A 16,537-nucleotide genomic window follows, 5' to 3' on the forward strand; every position below is an offset into this window, starting at 1 on the left:
ATACGTTCTGGGAGGTGTAAATCTGCCTGACAGCCTCGCCTCGCTGTCTTTTCTTACTTGATGGTAGGATAACAAGGTGCCTCGCCCGTCTCTCCAGTCTCTTGTGAATGTTCGCGTCTTCATGTGTCTTTTGTTTTTAGTTGCGGTTCCACACGCCCTCAACATCGGCCTCATCATTGATGGAGGCAGCTATCGGAGTGATTGGGCTCTCATTGCAGCTCATCGATTCTGCCATCAAAGTCAAGAGAGTCGTCACAGCTTACCGGTCTGCCTCGGCAGAGATCAACCGATTGGCACTCAAGATCGAAAGAGTCGAGGTGATTTGCGGTGCGATCAAGGACAGTCTCGAGGGAGACGCATCTTCGAGACAGTGCTCTGATCTCATCAAGACCTGGGGTGTGTGTGTTCTCAGAAGCATCTCATCGACACTCGCCGAGATTCATACCATTATCACAAAGCTGGAAAGAAAAGGTGGAAAGAGACGTCCTTTGAACACGGTGGGATTCACATTCCTGGAATGCAAAGATGATATATCTCGGCTGAGCAAGTGGCTGGACGATGATCTGAATTACCTGCAGCATATGATGACTGCGGAGATACTGTGTGCCCTCCGAGTTCTACTTCTGAAACATCCGGACTGACTCTGTGATAGCTCTAGGTGCAACATCGTCCAGCAGCTGACAATTCACCACAACGAAGCATCTGAGTTATCGAACATGTGCTCTACTCTCACACAGTCAACTCTGCAACGAGATCACAACGGCGATCTGCCATCCGAGCCAAGACATACAACAATGGCGAAGACAGGGAATCAGATGACGATTAAAGCCTTCGGCTTTCGATTTCAAACTCAGACCAGGACAATACTCAAGAGGTCTAGCTCTCACGGTGTACAGGAGGTATCCAACACAAGCGAGATCAAGACCTACACTTTCGGGCACAGCAAGTTTTCCTACAGAATAGAACTACATTGGTCGATGAGCACGTTGACCCCCATAGTCTGTGCTCTCGCTGTCCGCCATGTTCTCTCTGAAGATAAAGACGAAAAGCTGGTTAGAAAGATATTGATCATCATGTGCGATGGGGACTTGCTAGCACTGCAAGACCTACTCTCTACCAGATCTATCACTCTAGGCACCATGCTTGGGGATAGGACGCTCTTTGAGGTAAGACCTGGTGTTCAGTACCCGATGGAGATCTTGAGAGGGCTGACTTCTTGTCGGTCACAGTCGGCAGCGGTTTGCGGCCAGCCGTCTCTTTGCCGCTTCCTCGCCCAACAGAATCTTGATTTGTGTCAAGATGAGAAGTAAGAACGTGCATGCACACTAATCTTTCCCAGCATGCGGGCTAACAGAATGGCCAGCATCTGTAGGCCTGATAACTGGGTTGGGGTAATTCGTCGCTATCACCTACTTGAACCTTCTGATGCCTTGGGCCGTGTTTTTGAAGTAGATGAAATTGTTCAACTCACACAACGATCTAGACCCACGAGATTTAGGCTGATGGCCAGTGGTGTTGAAGATGTTGAGTCTCTGGTTGCTGTGTACAGACGGTGCAGATTGCCTGCGTTGCATGAGATGGAGAAGAAAGGTTTTTTCGATGCTGTTTGGGACATCGCAGTTCAACTTTTGGTGCTGCAGGCTCAGAAAAACCCGTTCTGGTGCCGGGAAGATCGGCGAACAAAAGACTGGACTCGCCTTTTTGTTGAATTGATCGATGAAGGCGTGGATGTCCACAGGATCTGCAAGCACCAGACTCACTATGCGTTTCGCTCCTTCCAAAGGCATGCAACCGTACTTTCCCTCCTTCTCCGAAGCTCTCCCTGCCACTATGCAGTCGAGGCTGCTCTCTCACACTGGGTCAGGATTTTGCTGGTAGCTGGAGTTGATGTTGCCAGGTACCTCCAAAGTGAGGAACCGAATCTCCAGCAATACATCGATTGGCAACCCCCTTTCAACAGGGCCAGGGTATGGGTCACAGTAGCAGGCACAACAAAGATTGCTGGGTTTGAGATCCCTCTGTTGCACCGATATGTCGGCCCGTACAGCAAAGCAAACGAAGTCAGAAATGAGTTTAAGAACTTCGGCGAACTTCTCAAAGAAGCCATTTGGCCCGATCTCGGAGACTTAATGACCATAGAGCACACGCATTGTCAACAACACGTGCTGTGGAAATCTTGCAGACTTTCTGAATCCGATAAAAGAGAGTGGCCATTCGTTTTCAACTTTTTACGGGACTATGACTCAGACGCGCTTTTTTTCAATTTGAATGGTCGACATTCCGACGGTAGTCCTCCTGCAGGTTTCCAATACGCCAAGAAACTCATGCAGGAGAGGTTCAACAGAAGGCAGATGAAAAAGCTCTACCGATCTGGATATCTCAAAAGGGAAAAACGGCCGTTGAAGATACCAGGAGCTTGGCCAGATTCCGCATGGTAGTTTGGAATGGCGATTGCGATCTTAAAAGCTTTTCCGAGATGATTTCCACCTTTCTCTTCAGCGGTTGAATTTGGGAAAGAAAACCAACGACACTTTCACGAGTCCAACCTGCGCTGCTCATGAACTACACGCATGAGAACCGCCACAAATTTGATGTCAGCAGAAGCAAGAGAACACCCCATCAATCTGGCTGTCTCAAGAGAAACAAGAAACCGAGAGGCTTACAAGACGACCGGCGTTGATAATCGAGAGAGAGAAGGTAGAACACACTCGAAATTCACAGAATGCGTTCATTTCAACTCTCCTGTCATGGCGCCCAGGGTCCATATGTAGTAAACCGGTACTAGTCAGGTTCATGTGAATGTTCTCTTCATTACAAGATCGGTAATTGCCAGGCCAATGCTCCATCATGCACAACCGCCCTTGGCCCGGTTCATGCGGATTAGGCGCCTGTCTACGCTCAGGAAACAGTGAAAACCACCTTCTATCTGACAAAACCTCTTAACGAGGAGGATTGGGCAGCGGCCTGGGCCCGACAATCTGTCTACGACCTGCCCCGATGCCCTGAGCACCCCGATTCTGGTTGTCTCCCCCAGTGTATCCCGCCCACTGGCTCACATCCCAGCGGCCTCCAATGCCACCGCCGATACCGTCAACTCCGTTGCCACTGGGAACCGCCTTGGCCGTCTCTTTTTGGGACTCCTCCCACTCACGCTGGCGTTCACGTTCCATCTCCATCTCTCGCTCGAGCAGCGACTTTGAAGCCCAACCACCCGCCTTAGTCTTGGTCTGGCTTTGAGCACGCCGTCGGTCCTCGCCATCTTGCTCGGCAGTAGCGCCAAGCTCGCGTGAGTATGTCTGCTTGGCGACCAATGGCGCAGGAGCTGCGTTGTTGTTGAGATATCTGTCAGTTCGGCTAGGCGGGGCCCGCGCGGCCGCCTGATAAGCAGCAGGATCCGGGAGGGGCCGACCACCAGTCGTATGCGCTACAGCCTTTTGAGGAGGCGAAGCGACCGCCATCGGATCGGGGAGAGGTCTCGGCGATCTTGGTGGCGGCGCGGGGGGTTCGTCGTCTTGATGCGAGTCTTGATGTTGCGACCACGCCGTCTGGAGAACCTCACGCTCATTTCTGGACCATGAGTCTTGACGGCTAGGGGTTCCATCGGAAGGCCGGCTCCTAGACCGAACGCGTTCCTTGGGGTCTTTGGTGACGGCCAGTGTCCTGCCCGTTCGTCCCTGGCGTTCAAGTTCATACTGCCTTTCGCGTTCCCTGGCCTCTTCGAGCTCTCTCTCCAGTTCAGCAATCCGATCGGCTCCAGTCTTCTGTGCTTTGATGCCCTGCTCAGACTGATATTGGCTCAGAAACTGGCCCCGGAGTCGTGCGTCGCTCTTGCTCCTTAGACGGCTTTGCTCTTCGTTCAAGCGTGCTTGAGCTTCAGCCTCCTTCTTGCGGCGATCCTCGTCCCTCGCACGCCATTCTTTTTCCTGCCTGTCCCACTCAAGCTTCTCCGCTTTGGCATCCTCTTCCGCTTGCCTCACTTTCAGTAGTCGTTCTTCCTCTTCTTCTTGTTTTCGCATAGCCTCGCGTTCGTCCTCCAGTTTCTTACGCCTTTCCGCGTCCTCTTGCTGTTGCTGTTGGCGCTGATACTCCTCCTCGAGTTCTTTCTCCTTTCGAATGCGCTCCTTCTCGGCCAAACTAGGCACTGCAGGGCCAGCACTCGTGATCTGCCTCCGACTGCCAAATGATATTCCTAGGTTTCCTTGGCTGGCACCGCCCATATAGCCGTATTGGGCGATGTTCCAAGCGGGAGACGTGGCGCCTTCGTGTTCCTTTCTGCTCCAGCTGGTAACTGGGGAAGTAGGTTTAGTCGGGCTCCAGCGACCCGAGCCGGAGTCTCCGGTCTTGGCGCTGGTCAGAGTAGGCCGAGGCGAGCCGAAGCCTGATGCATTGGAGAATCCGCGCGACCTTGTCGGCGATGGGGTTCCGCGACCAGTTCCTTGGGGACTCATCACTCCTCCCCGGCTCCGGCTTCCGATTGCCGTCGGGAACTTGGCTGGGTTTGCTGCGTTCGCGGCTCGACTGAAAGCGCCCAGGCATTGGAGCACTTGGGCAGGGTCTTTTTGTTCAAATAAGTCGACGGTCAGGAAGACATCGTGGTCTTGAAGGTTGAGAGGAGGTTGTTTGCAGGCGCGCAGAAAGTGAGAGATGTTTTCCATCTGTACGAATGGCATGGCCGACTTCTTGAATTTGACGCCTGGTGGTGGTACCGCGAGATTGATCAACCTAAGGTATCAGGGTCAGTATTGGTAAGTATGGGATATGTTAACCCACGCACTTGCAGAGTGCAACGCCATCCTTCAGTCCCTCCAGCAAGTCGCCTGCTGGTAGTCTTTCACCCAAGACCCCTTCGATCCAACTGCTGACTTCTTTTGCAGCAGCCGGTGTGTACTTGTCGAGGCGCAATTTGCGCAAATCCTTGTCCAAGGACGATACAGAGGCCATGATGGCGTCGTTGACTGGCGATTGATCAAGATAGTCTTTCGTATCGTTGTACCAAATCGAGTCTTGCGGGTTCAGGAGCTTTGAGGTTGGTTTCGCGAGGGCGTTTCAGTAGGGTGACGGTTAGGCGCTGACGTCGGCGGGGTCCGGCGATGACGGAGTTGAAGTAACGGATGCAAGTTTCTGTCGTTCGGCGCGCGTTGCGCGGGACTTGCTTCAGATGATATGGATGTTTCCCCGATCGCGTGTCTTCAGTCTTTTTGTGGGTGAAAACAAGTGTTAGGCCAATGTTTTGCGGGGGAATCAAGGCAGTCGGGTGGCAGGTTGAAGTGATTGGAAGGCCCGATGAAGAACGGCCGTGGTGGGGATGTTTTAATTGTTTATGCATCTAGAGCCAGGCGCCGCTGGCGGGAACCTGGATAAGGTGACAGGACCCAGGGTCCGGCTGGACCGCCGCGGTCTTGCGGAGTGACGTGTGCGGTGGTGGCTGGCGGGGCCAATGCAACTCTGATGCTGCGAACGCTCAGTCGCGGGTTTCCATTGCAGAGGAAATATGTGGCTGACGATAAGATACGCCATTCCTCGGCCAAATTTCAAGTGGCGGTGCAGTCCAAGGTTGACCTCATTACTTTTCTAGGACTTGGCGACTTTCGCATCTAGAAGCCATGGGTTCCTGATCGAAGATATTTCTTTCCCAACCACCCATTCCAACAGCGCAAATGCCTTCAACACGGATATCACCAATTTTAGAGGCGTGGTACAAGTGGAAGTCGCTCAGACTGCCATGGCGCAAACGCTTCCTTGTCGGCATGTTCCCTTCCCCGTCCCCGGCCCATCGACCCCCATTGTCAACGTCCGAGGAGAACTAACACGCTCGGTTCTAGGCCGTGACCTGCAGGGCTATACTTTCTGGGAGTTTCGCGAGTCACGGGGGAATGGTCCCGGCCGCTTCCGCCGTATTGTTAACTATCCCCGATCAACCTACCTCTCCGACGTGAAGGTGTCACCATTGTGGCATCAATGGCTGCGCTACACCCGAGAAGACCCCCCGACACTTGAAGAACAAACAAGAGAGGCATTTAGACAGGAGCGGATGAAAGTTTTGTCCGCGCAGGCCGACGCGAGATGGGAGGCAAAGCCTAGGCTTACCGATGCTCCAGGCCAGCAGACTGGTCAACCTATGCCGTCTTTGAACACTGTGCGGTCACAGCCCACGGCGCCGGAGCTGGAAGCAGCCAACACGAACGCAAAGACGACAGAGCTGCCAGAGGATCAGGCTCAACCTGCGACCGATGCGAAGAAGAAATATGGCAAGGATCCTTGGGCGAAAGCCAGTGGACTAAGCGAGGGCTGGCAGCCAGAAGCTTGGGTTCCGCCATCAGGGAAGAAATAACAAATTAAGAGGCGGCATGCCAATTGTGTATTACTAGACGCCAGAAGAAATCTGCGCCCATGTACCAACAATAATTGAAACCGAACCCGGCTGTCGAGTCCATGAGATCATCCTTGTTACCGTTTGCTTGAAGAATAATGCCCTAGCAGCGTGTCTGTATTTGCTTGCCCTCCAATGCAAACGCCTGAACGCCTATTCCCTGCTATTCCATGCCCAAGTCCTGACGCCACGTTTCGTAATAAGAGCTCTACTGCGTAATCGGTGCTTTAGTCGACGTCTTCCCTCTTGGTCTCCTTCTCTATAGAGCCCCGAAGTCTCTCCTCTTGTCTCCTCCAGTGGCTTCCCTCCTCGTAGTCTTTGCTTATTCTCAAAGCGCTCCTGAGTCTCTCACTCTCTTTGATCTTGGCGTCTGCCATCTCGTGCACCTGATGGCTCTTGAAGTGCTTCCGTACGGGACCACCACCGCCGCCGCCGCCGCCTCCACGGCTGTTCTTTTGTTTCTCGAGGTCGGCCAGTAGTTTCTTTCGCATTTCGTCGCATCGCTTCTCAACTTCTTCCTCGTCGAGGCTAGAGCACCGTTAGTATCCTTGCAAGGCCAGGGACGGGGGAGGGGGGTAAGCTTACCCTTCATCTTCGAGGGTGTCGCGCAGATCAAGGACCTTAACCTCGACCTCACGCTTGCGGTCATGCTCTAAGATCTCTTTATCGGGCTGTCGCTGCTTGTGACGGAGCAAGTCGGCGTCTTTGGGAGGATAGGGCGCGCCATAGTCGCGTGGGCGCATGTGCGCAAGGTTGCGCTGAACATAGCCTGAAGTACCGCTGCCACGAGGCGTTGAGAGACCGACGTTGTCGGACATGGTTATCGAGATTATGTGGTATATATCAACTCTAATCGGAGGAAGTAAGGAATGCGCTGTTGATGTTGATCTCTCGAGTCGGTGTTGGCGGGAAAATCAAGATGTATCTCGGTACTTTGGATCTGCAAGAGACGTCACCGATAGACCCTTGGCAATGGTACCACGGACGAAGTTTAGTTGGGCTTCGAAAGGCGGTGAAAGTGTATAGAGAGATGGGGGCCGGCAGAAAAGTTATGACGGGTGGGATGGTGGGGTACTTTTCCGCTTTGGGCGACAGGAAGACTCACTTAATGTGAGAAGACTCATCGATGTAAGTGAGGAACAGAGCAAATTTCACCCCATCACATTTTTTTGCCGGAACCTCGGGATCCGAATTTACTCGTGTCCTCGACTATACAAACTGAAATCGCTGTATAGACACTTAGGCCAAGCTAGCCTTCATTCTCAACAATGCCGTCTCTTGAAGGTCTCACTGAGGGGCAGCCAACCCTGGACGCCATAAATAATGCAACTGCTCAGGAGACCGAGGAACTTACCTTTCCGCCAGTCACGAAGGAGCATGTTTTGAACTGTTCATACGATAGTTGGTTCCCGAAGTACCGGACTGTGTCGATCAGATCCAGAATCATCAAGCTGTCGCCTGACTTTGTCCAATACATCCGTGACGACGGCATTATTCTCGCCGACGACGATGAGCCGCAAGAGGACGAAGCAGAGGAGGAATGGTCCGCTTCATCGAATACAGCCGGCGCACCACGACGGAATCAACATCTCGAAGAAGATGATTCCGACGACGAACCCGAAGCTGACTGCCGGCCGCCCAATGAGCGATTCCCTGAAATTCACCAAGAGATCAAGGAGAGGATCAAGGAGCTGGGCGGTTCCGTTGCGCCGAAGCTGAACTGGTCAGCACCGAAAGATGCCGCTTGGATTTCGCCGCATCAGAACACGCTGAAATGCACAACGCCCAACGATATTTACCTCCTGCTCAAGAGCTCTAGCTTCGTGAGCCATGACCTGGAGCACGCCTTTGAGGACACCGTCCCCTCCTCCGCCAACAGGCTTTTCCAACCGGTCCTGGTCCTGAGACCCTTCTTTGCGCCAAACCCGGCCCTCGAGTTCCGGTGCTTCGTCAAACATCGCACTTTGATTGGTCTTTGCCAGCGTGACTGGAACTACTACCCCTTCCTCGATGGCTTACGACCCGCGTTGGTATCCAAGATCACCGATTTCTTCGAAGACCGCCTGCGCTTCACCTTCCCAGACGGCTCATTCACGTTTGACGTCTACGTTCCCGGTGACAGTGATTCACGCGACGAGCTTGGCAAGGTGCGCCTTATCGATATCAACCCCTGGGCGCCTCGGACAGATAGCCTACTCTACAGCTGGGTGGAATTGCTAGAGTTCAAGGTTCCAGGACCCATCCTAGGCTCAGTTGTCAACGAAGAAGAGATTATTAGAATAGGCCCAGGTGCCAACGAGGAAGACCTTGTTGATGGCAGCGGCGTTGAAGAAACGACAGACGATGAAGACGTTGACGAATTGGTGCCTGAATTGAGGTTGGTCGAGAAGGATAACCCTGCTGCCTTCAACTTCAGCACACCGCAGTACTCGGCGCACAAGCTTCCCAAGGAGGTCGTTGAGGCCAGCATGTCAGGCGACGGTGGCTTGAGGGAGTTCGCCCAGAGGTGGAAGGAGATGACAGAGGCTGAGGGTGGAGGCGATGTCTGGGAGAACCCTCCCACAGCTGAGTCGTGAGGTTCATCGCAACAAGATAAATGACTGAAGGATCATGGTTAGAATGATCCGGCCCGCGGTCAGGTCAAGATTCAAAAGAGCTTTTTCGAACTGGAAGATTTAGAAACGACCAGGATATGCTCCCCCCCCCCCCCCCCCCTTTGCGCATGTCTCTTGCTTCCTGTCCCAACCTAGTTGCTTGGAAGGTTCTTCCCTCACGTTCCAAGGGATGTCTTGGCTCAGCCAAGGCAGACGTATGAGATGGCCGTTTTATAAGAGACCTGCATTGCCAAAGCAGTGTAGGTAGCGAAAGTCCATTTTCCCTGCCATGTGCCTGCGTCTCCATTCTTTGGCATTAAGACATCGACTGTCACATGAAAGCCATAATCATCAAGGTGAGGTTCAGGTAGTGACGTGATTGGTGACATGACACCTTTTTCAACTTACTGGACCGTTGTGCTCTCACTTCCAGGCCTCTTTCTATCGATTACATAATTCTCGGCAAAGCTTAGGCGGAGAACTTCTGGCCCGAGCTCCCAACTGCACCACAATGGAAGCACCCAAATTGTGAGTGGGACCGAACAGCAATCAGCAGCTTCTTCCCGCTCAATCAACACCAGCTCTTTCGAGGCCCCCAAACTCCTCATCACACACTCTCTGCAGCTGACACCAGCTGCCCACTCTCAACGCCACTTATCATCGCCGACTAGCTAGAGCTCCCTCACCGTCCACCATCGTAAAAGAGGCAGCGTCCTCTTCGATTACCCCATGAGTGCCCGAGGCGGAAGCCGACCACCTCCTCGAGGCCGCCCAAACAAGGTGACGAAGCCCACAGCCGGCCTCAAGAGGGACGCCCACGGCCGCGCCAGCCGACACTCCTCCGTGGCTGCCGACCAGCTCGAGCAGCTCGCCCACGATGCGGAGGCCGAGGCCGAACACGAAGATGACGACGAGATAACCGCCCCTCCCCAACATCACCAACATCATCACCAGCAGCAACACCACCCGCACCCCTTCGACCTAGCCACCGCAGGCATCCTAGCCAACGGTCCCCCCGGCACAGTACCGGGCGCTGACCCCGATATCCATCCCGATCTACACAGCCTGCCGGCCCAGTTCGCCATGGAAGCCCAGATGGGCGGGCATGGTCCTGGCGGCATGTCGAGGACGGCCGAAGATCTCGCTTCCGAGAGTGGATACGGTCAGCTACTCATCGACAGTGCCCTCGCCAAGCGACTGGCCAACAATGAAGGAGAGCGACTTGCAGTACAGCGTCGCCAGGATCAAACTCTGAACCTCAAGAGAAGGAGCAATGTCGAGGCACTACTGGCCCATGTATCGGGACAGGAAGCTCATAGTCCCTGCAAGAGCTGCCATAAAGGATACGGACCCTGGAATGGATGTGTGGTCGTCAGTGGCCAGATGTGTGGTAGCTGCGCCAACTGCTGGTTCAACGCGAGCGGCTCACGCTGTTCTTTCCATGGTAAGCAAAAATGACCCACAAGCTCGACCAGATGTCAAGGTGTTGGGTGACTAACGAACTTGGCCACACAGAGAACAACCTCCCTCAGCACATGCCAGCCATACAGCTACAGCCTGTGCCACAGGTGTCGGCGAATACAAGCTTTGCCGGCACAGCGCCGATGGCTCCCGGCATGGCCCCCGCAGGCCCCAGCTTCGGGCAGCCAGGCGCCGATCCGACCATTGCCCATTTTGTGAAAGATGTGTTGGAAAGAGCCATGACGGAGGCACGGAGCGATAACCCCCACGTTCGATTCCAGCTCCGGATCGAAACGGCGGCGCGGCAGCTAGCATTGGCTAGCGCCGAGTACGCCGAGTTCCTCGCTCAGCAGGGGGGTCACGATCCGAGTCAGCATCCCGACCCAGAGGGCTCCGTGCCGGAGGCGGCGATGGGGGAGGGGGATAACGGGGCGTGAGAGAGGCTCTGTTCACCTCTATTCCCCTCCATGCTTTTTGCTTACATCTCTGAGTACCGAAGTATAAAAGACGAGATGAATTCGATCATCGGGACCGTAAGGCGTCTTCAGGTCTGCGAAGTTTATTCGGAGTTGCCAAGATAGGGTGCCCGAGTCGCCGACTCTGCGCCTTAGCAGTTGGGCAGCAACTATCACGACGTATGGCCACAGTTTCTTTGGCGTCATCGTACCACTTTGCATTTGGGAGCAAGTTGGAGTCAGGTGTTCGACTTACTCGCTCATCAATGTCCTCCCTTTAACTCCCCTTGGCGCTTGCATCGTCAGGCGCCGCCCTGTATGCGAACACATGGACTCGGACAGGAACACGACAACGTCACGACGAAACAGGACGCGAGAAGGATTCGGGATATTCCCTGCTCAAAGAAACCAGAATAGCCATGCAGCCAGAAATCAGGATGGACAACACAGACGACACTGAACAATAGCGGACATCGGAGGACAATGGTAGTCTGGCGGCTGGCTAGACCTCGAGCATACAGTCGTGTTCTAAGAAAGGGCCGGCTCACAGTTACTTGGATTTGGTCGTTAATAGTCGTGCAAACGCAGATAGATTGATACCAAGAGCTTGTCAAAAAACGCATAGGTGAAACTTTCACTACACCATTTCCGAGCCCATACACTGTAACCAGCGGGTCTAAGAGGGGCAAGCGAATATCTGGATGTATTGTCTCATTCATCCTCATTCGCTCACACTTGACTTCTTGGCTTACACAGTACAGCATCTCATACCGGCCACACTCCATTCCCAAACCTATAGGCTATGATATTGATCACAAGTCCGTCTCTGCAGGGGCTAGGATGTCTACTGCTGTCACACAGCCGGGGCTGTACAAACAATCTCGCCGCACCATGGTCCCGTCGCGGGAAGCGAAAACACACCCCTTGGGCCCTTCCCATCTATATTCCGTCTTGTCATATATCCTCTAGTTTGGGAAAAGATCCAGCCGATTTGCCTTTATCATCCGTTGCTGCTACGCCATTTCACCTAACCCGCCGGCTCCGTCCCCCAGCCTGACGAATCGTCTGACGTTCAACGTGAGGCCACCCATCCATCATCTGTTGCAACAGTCCGCCTTACACTACGCTGAGATGCTCACACACCTGGTATGGATATGGTTGATAAAGGGTGAAGGGCGGACAGCCACTTTACAGACTCCAGATGCCTGACAGCGTAGCATGCGCCCTCCCGCTGCTGAATCTCTCGCGTGCAAACCTCTACCCGAGTAACCTACCTTCAGCGAGTACAATATTCTCAGCTTCTTTCTCTGCATGTCTCATCAGTCCAATCTATCTGCCCAATCAACTCGTCGGTTTCGGCTTCGCTCGGGGAGGGCAAGAGTGATTCATGCTCCGTCTGCGGACTTATTCCAACCGTGCTCTTTCTCCTAGGGTACGCAGCTTACGCACCGGCATGTACTGGATCAATCTTCGTCCCAAGAACGACAGAGAAACCCCCATATATAGTTCACAATCGATCCCAAGTCAACTCACATAAACCTTGGGAGCCCGATTTCAACGCCCCCCGACGGAAAGCTATTTTACGCACAGACACACACCAGCTGCCAATTAGCCCCCCGTCTCCCTTCTCAGCGGTCAACGTGAACTCTGATCTGCCTGTAGTACTCCACCCCACCCGTGATGGTCTACAGCAAAATAGACATTTCTCTATTCCCGGGAAGACGTGGACGGTGCCCGTGGGAAAATGTTCAAAGCGCGATCCCTTCCGCAGTCGGTGGGCAGAGGCGATTGCGAAAGAGAGCCCTACAATGCTGTGTAAGTGTATTGGTGTAACTAGTGTACATGTAAATTTGGGCAAAAAAACAAGAACAGCAAACGCAATCTGGATGAAACGTCACGCCGGCACTCCACACAACCCCCAACTTTATCTCAATTCTCTCTGTCCTTTTCGTGACCCCCCTTCTCATCTAATCTGAAGCCTCCAAAACAAGTACACGTGTGTTACGGAGATGTTGTAAGGAGCGAGATCGCATCGTGCCGAATTCCCCGACTTTGTGAGGCGAAGTAAGGCAAAGCATACCCAAACCCTACCCGTCCAAGTCTTCTTGCTCCGCCCTTTGGATCGTTGGAAATGAAAGACGCCCTTTAACGGAGTACTCGAATCCGGTCTACGTTGGAGACGGTATTTTCTGTATCGAGCAAGGTCACGTCGCAAGAATTGGCCAATATAACGACTGCGTATTAAACATATCACAACTCATATAACTCATTGGTCTGAAGAAGGGAATGGAGGGGCCGCTGCGGGCAAGGGCAGGGCATACCAATCCTGCGACGTGTTTGAGAATCGGGGGAGAGGGTGAGCAACAGCATTCGTTCTTCAGACGGGATGAAAGGAGATGATCCTTACCCAATATCACGAAAGAACGAAGCCCCCCCCCCCCCCTCGCCTTCCGACCCCGGCACCGGATCTCACCTCCAGCATCACCAACACTACATGCCACCAAACATCACTGTCTATACTCGAGGCAATCCGTCTGTGTGCAATGTGCAGATTTGGGGGCGGCGGCGGGCAACCACGCAACGCAATACCCGCCAGCCCCATGAGCTTAGCTCGCCTCCGCCTGTCCTTGGTAAAAGCACTTTATGCCCAAGGGCCTGCCATCCTTGTCGACGATCACTCCAACGGCTTCTTCACCATCGATTCATCCCCCCTTCACCTGCGTTTGCACTTCGCGATACCTATACATGCCAAGCTTCAATTCACTCACCTCACGAACGTACCTATTCCCCCCTTTTCCCTCTCGTCTCGAGTGGCAAAGACCCAAGCGAATGGCAATAGGTAACGCCACCTCCCAAAGCAAGCTTGCGCCACCATCGCTTGCTTCCACACACAAACACAGCCGACAACCGCGCCTCCCGTCCCGTCCCATCCCAAAATGTGTCGTCAAAGTCTTGAACCATATCTCCTTATTGCAGTACTGGAAATGTGTGCGTGCTAGTGCGTTCTTGGAGACCTCTCCGTATACACACGGCCACATTCGACTCTCTCTCCAAGCCCCCCGCGTCCCTTTCCCATTTACCTTTCCCTCGTCGCCGCCCATCCTCTTTCATGGAACTCAAAATTCTGGACCAAAGAAAAGCGGACAGAAGAGGCGGGTGACGAAGACGAGGAGGCGGCCGCGGCGCGGCGGCATAGAAAGTGAAGAGTAAAGGACCCCTTGCGGCCTTAAACTGAATTTCGAGAAATAAAGATGGTGTGGTGATTGTGAGGCAATTGCAGTTGATGACGAAGACGAAGACCTTCAACCAGACCTATACCAAGCTACGCTACACTTCGTCCGGGAGGCTTAGGTATGATTAGGCGCTTTCCCCTTACGTACATTACGGGAAATATATCCCATGAACGGAAGCGGTGTTGCCTTGCAAAGACCGCAAACGGCGCAATGCGGAGAACGGAGGCGGGCACGACGACGCCGGTCCTGGATGTGGCGCCGGTTCTCGACCAGCCTTCCGTCCTAAGCTAGCTATCCATCTTGGCCTACTGCGCGACGGCAGATGGCGATCTTTACAATGGGATTCTGATGGATGTTGAAGGTGATCATGTCTCGCAGACTAGCTGCAACCGCAGAACGCCATGTATCACCAGATCTCAACGCTCCTGGATGTGCATCGTAGACAACACCCGGTAGACCTTCCCGTCGCGGGTTCACCTCACGAGTGAGATGCGTAGAGAGCCTTCGAGGAACGGCCACTTAGCTACGCATCATGTCACAATTGCACGATATTAAGGAGATTTTCGTAATTAAACAGAATATTTAGCCACCTTCCATCCATCAGGCTCTCTCAAATGCATTCAAGTTCATTGCTTCTTTTCCTCTTGCTATCCATCCATGGGGGCCAACTTCCCATCTCTCTCCTTCTCTCCTGCCCCCATCTCACTCTCTCACTGCCGCTGCCCGCCCGCAGTAGGATTCCGTCTTCCGCGGCGAGCCCGTCTGCTGGTCGAGACATCATGTTTGGTACAGAACTACCTCCCACCTTTCCCCTCTTATTCCTGAACGCGGGCCAACAATAGCACAACCAAAAACGTATACCGCCTGATTCGCGAGGCAATATACGAGGGGATAGCCGGGAGGTAGGAAGAAAAATACAGTCGCGTAATCAAGGGAATCTTGGGAAACCGTCGGGTCGCCGTCTCATCGTCGGGAAGAAAGTTAATTTCATGAGCCAGCCTCCCCACGACGCTTTCTGGCTTGGGTCATGCAATTAGAAGTAAAGGGTATTGTAGAAAAAGCAAACGTTTTTGTTGTTCAAATCAGACCGCACAACCGCAGATTCTCTTGAATGATGATGTCTAGTTAAAAGGTTAGCTTGAGTCTCTTTGTGCGCCTTGTCTCACGCAGTGCATGATGAACGTTGGACGTACCATTCACTGCCGCCATGACGAAGCGGATCTGAGTTGTGTCTGTCGCGCAGGTGAAGTGCGTGTAGATTTGCTTAGTCTCATGCTGGTTCAAGCTGACGAATCGGTTGAGAATGTAGTCGCACGCAGCAGCATAGTCATCTCCGCCTTCGTAATCGGGGAAGTAGTTCTTCATCGGGCTGACGGGGAGCTTCTCCTTGAAACGATCGATCTTGTTCAAGAAGAGGATGATAGACGTCTTGATGAACCATCTTGAGTTGCAGATGGAGTCGAAGAGAGTCAAGGCCTCCTGCATACGGTTGACAGTCTCGTCCTCGAATAGTAGCTGGTCGTACTCGGAAATGGCGACCAGGAAGAGAATGGTAGTGACGTTTTCGAAGCAGTGAATCCACTTCTTTCGCTCAGATCGTTGACCACCGACATCGAACATTCTGTAGGTCAGGTCGCCAATGATGAATGTGGTTTCCGTGATACCCGTTGTCTTGACACGCGATCGGAGGACATCCTGGTCGTTGGGCATGTAGTCAGGAGCGGCGATACGCGCGATATTATCGAAATAGCTGGGTCTCGTTAGCGCACATGGCAATTTCCCACACGAGGAGCAGTCACTCACTATCTTGCTGAATCGTTGAGCTGGTATTCGCGAGAGCGCTTGAAGCACTCTTGCACACCTCGATCCTTCCACAGCGCCTCAATCGCGCTTCCAACTTCAGGAGGCAGAACATCGCCCTCGATCTGGGCGGGCTGCATGAAGATGGTTTGGACGTGGTACTCCATGCGCTGGTCCTCAAGGGGCAGCTCCAAGGACTCCATTGCCTCGAGGATGACACGCATGGATTGCACCGTGTTGCTGAAGATAATCTCCTTGAAGGATTCCCGTTCATCGCGTGAGTAGCCGCCCTCGTGAATCAGCTTCATCTGTTTCAGAATTGTCGACTTTCCGGATTCACCAGCACCTATAGAACTGTTAGAGAATCATTATGCAGCGATGCGATGATTGAACGTCGTCGGATGGCGCTAGGTACGGCGCGCACAGAACATGCAATCGCGGGCAGATGTTGACGTACCCAGAAGAAGCATCTTGATCTCGTTGCGCTGCATCATCTTATCCCTCTTCAGCTGATTCTCGATTTCCTCATTGCGGGCCTTGCCCTCCTTGTCCTCCGTGCTCATTCCGCAACCCATTTTGGCGGCTTGGTGTCGTTGGAAACGACGACTGGTAGAATAAAATTGA

General features: G+C 53.3%; 7 protein-coding genes across 7 annotated transcripts; 4 read left to right on the forward strand and 3 right to left on the reverse strand.

Annotated features, from left to right (window-relative positions):
* Positions 1 to 179: 179 nt before the first annotated feature.
* CTAM01_01832 (uncharacterized protein) lies at positions 180 to 2,438 on the forward strand (the record flags this gene model as incomplete). Its single annotated transcript, XM_060517873.1, has 4 exons — positions 180 to 601; positions 659 to 1,166; positions 1,230 to 1,306; positions 1,391 to 2,438. The coding sequence occupies 4 exons, from the start codon at positions 180 to 182 to the stop codon at positions 2,436 to 2,438; spliced, it is 2,055 nt and encodes a 684-aa protein (XP_060387407.1).
* Positions 2,439 to 2,939: 501 nt separating this feature from the next.
* On the reverse strand, positions 2,940 to 4,941 carry CTAM01_01833 (uncharacterized protein; the record flags this gene model as incomplete). Its single annotated transcript, XM_060517874.1, has 2 exons — positions 2,940 to 4,722; positions 4,775 to 4,941. The coding sequence occupies 2 exons, from the start codon at positions 4,939 to 4,941 to the stop codon at positions 2,940 to 2,942; spliced, it is 1,950 nt and encodes a 649-aa protein (XP_060387408.1).
* Positions 4,942 to 5,722: 781 nt separating this feature from the next.
* CTAM01_01834 (uncharacterized protein) lies at positions 5,723 to 6,331 on the forward strand (the record flags this gene model as incomplete). The annotated part of the gene is made up of 1 exon (XM_060517875.1): positions 5,723 to 6,331. The coding sequence occupies one exon, from the start codon at positions 5,723 to 5,725 to the stop codon at positions 6,329 to 6,331; it is 609 nt and encodes a 202-aa protein (XP_060387409.1).
* A 266-nt stretch (positions 6,332 to 6,597) lies between these two features.
* CTAM01_01835 (pre-mRNA-splicing factor CWC21) lies at positions 6,598 to 7,188 on the reverse strand (the record flags this gene model as incomplete). The annotated part of the gene is made up of 2 exons (XM_060517876.1): positions 6,598 to 6,898; positions 6,956 to 7,188. 2 exons carry the CDS (start codon positions 7,186 to 7,188, stop codon positions 6,598 to 6,600), a joined length of 534 nt encoding a protein of 177 aa, XP_060387410.1.
* Positions 7,189 to 7,638: 450 nt separating this feature from the next.
* Positions 7,639 to 8,946, forward strand: CTAM01_01836 (uncharacterized protein; the record flags this gene model as incomplete). Its single annotated transcript, XM_060517877.1, has 1 exon — positions 7,639 to 8,946. The coding sequence occupies one exon, from the start codon at positions 7,639 to 7,641 to the stop codon at positions 8,944 to 8,946; it is 1,308 nt and encodes a 435-aa protein (XP_060387411.1).
* A 529-nt stretch (positions 8,947 to 9,475) lies between these two features.
* On the forward strand, positions 9,476 to 10,862 carry CTAM01_01837 (uncharacterized protein; the record flags this gene model as incomplete). The annotated part of the gene is made up of 3 exons (XM_060517878.1): positions 9,476 to 9,492; positions 9,669 to 10,408; positions 10,480 to 10,862. 3 exons carry the CDS (start codon positions 9,476 to 9,478, stop codon positions 10,860 to 10,862), a joined length of 1,140 nt encoding a protein of 379 aa, XP_060387412.1.
* Positions 10,863 to 15,190: 4,328 nt separating this feature from the next.
* CTAM01_01838 (G-protein alpha subunit) lies at positions 15,191 to 16,488 on the reverse strand (the record flags this gene model as incomplete). Its single annotated transcript, XM_060517879.1, has 4 exons — positions 15,191 to 15,234; positions 15,307 to 15,863; positions 15,917 to 16,259; positions 16,371 to 16,488. The coding sequence occupies 4 exons, from the start codon at positions 16,486 to 16,488 to the stop codon at positions 15,191 to 15,193; spliced, it is 1,062 nt and encodes a 353-aa protein (XP_060387413.1).
* Positions 16,489 to 16,537: the final 49 nt, after the last annotated feature.

This window comes from Colletotrichum tamarilloi, assembly GCF_030869305.1.
Source record: "Colletotrichum tamarilloi strain Tom-12 chromosome Unknown Scaffold_4.1, whole genome shotgun sequence".
NCBI classification, from domain to species: domain Eukaryota; kingdom Fungi; phylum Ascomycota; class Sordariomycetes; order Glomerellales; family Glomerellaceae; genus Colletotrichum; species Colletotrichum tamarilloi.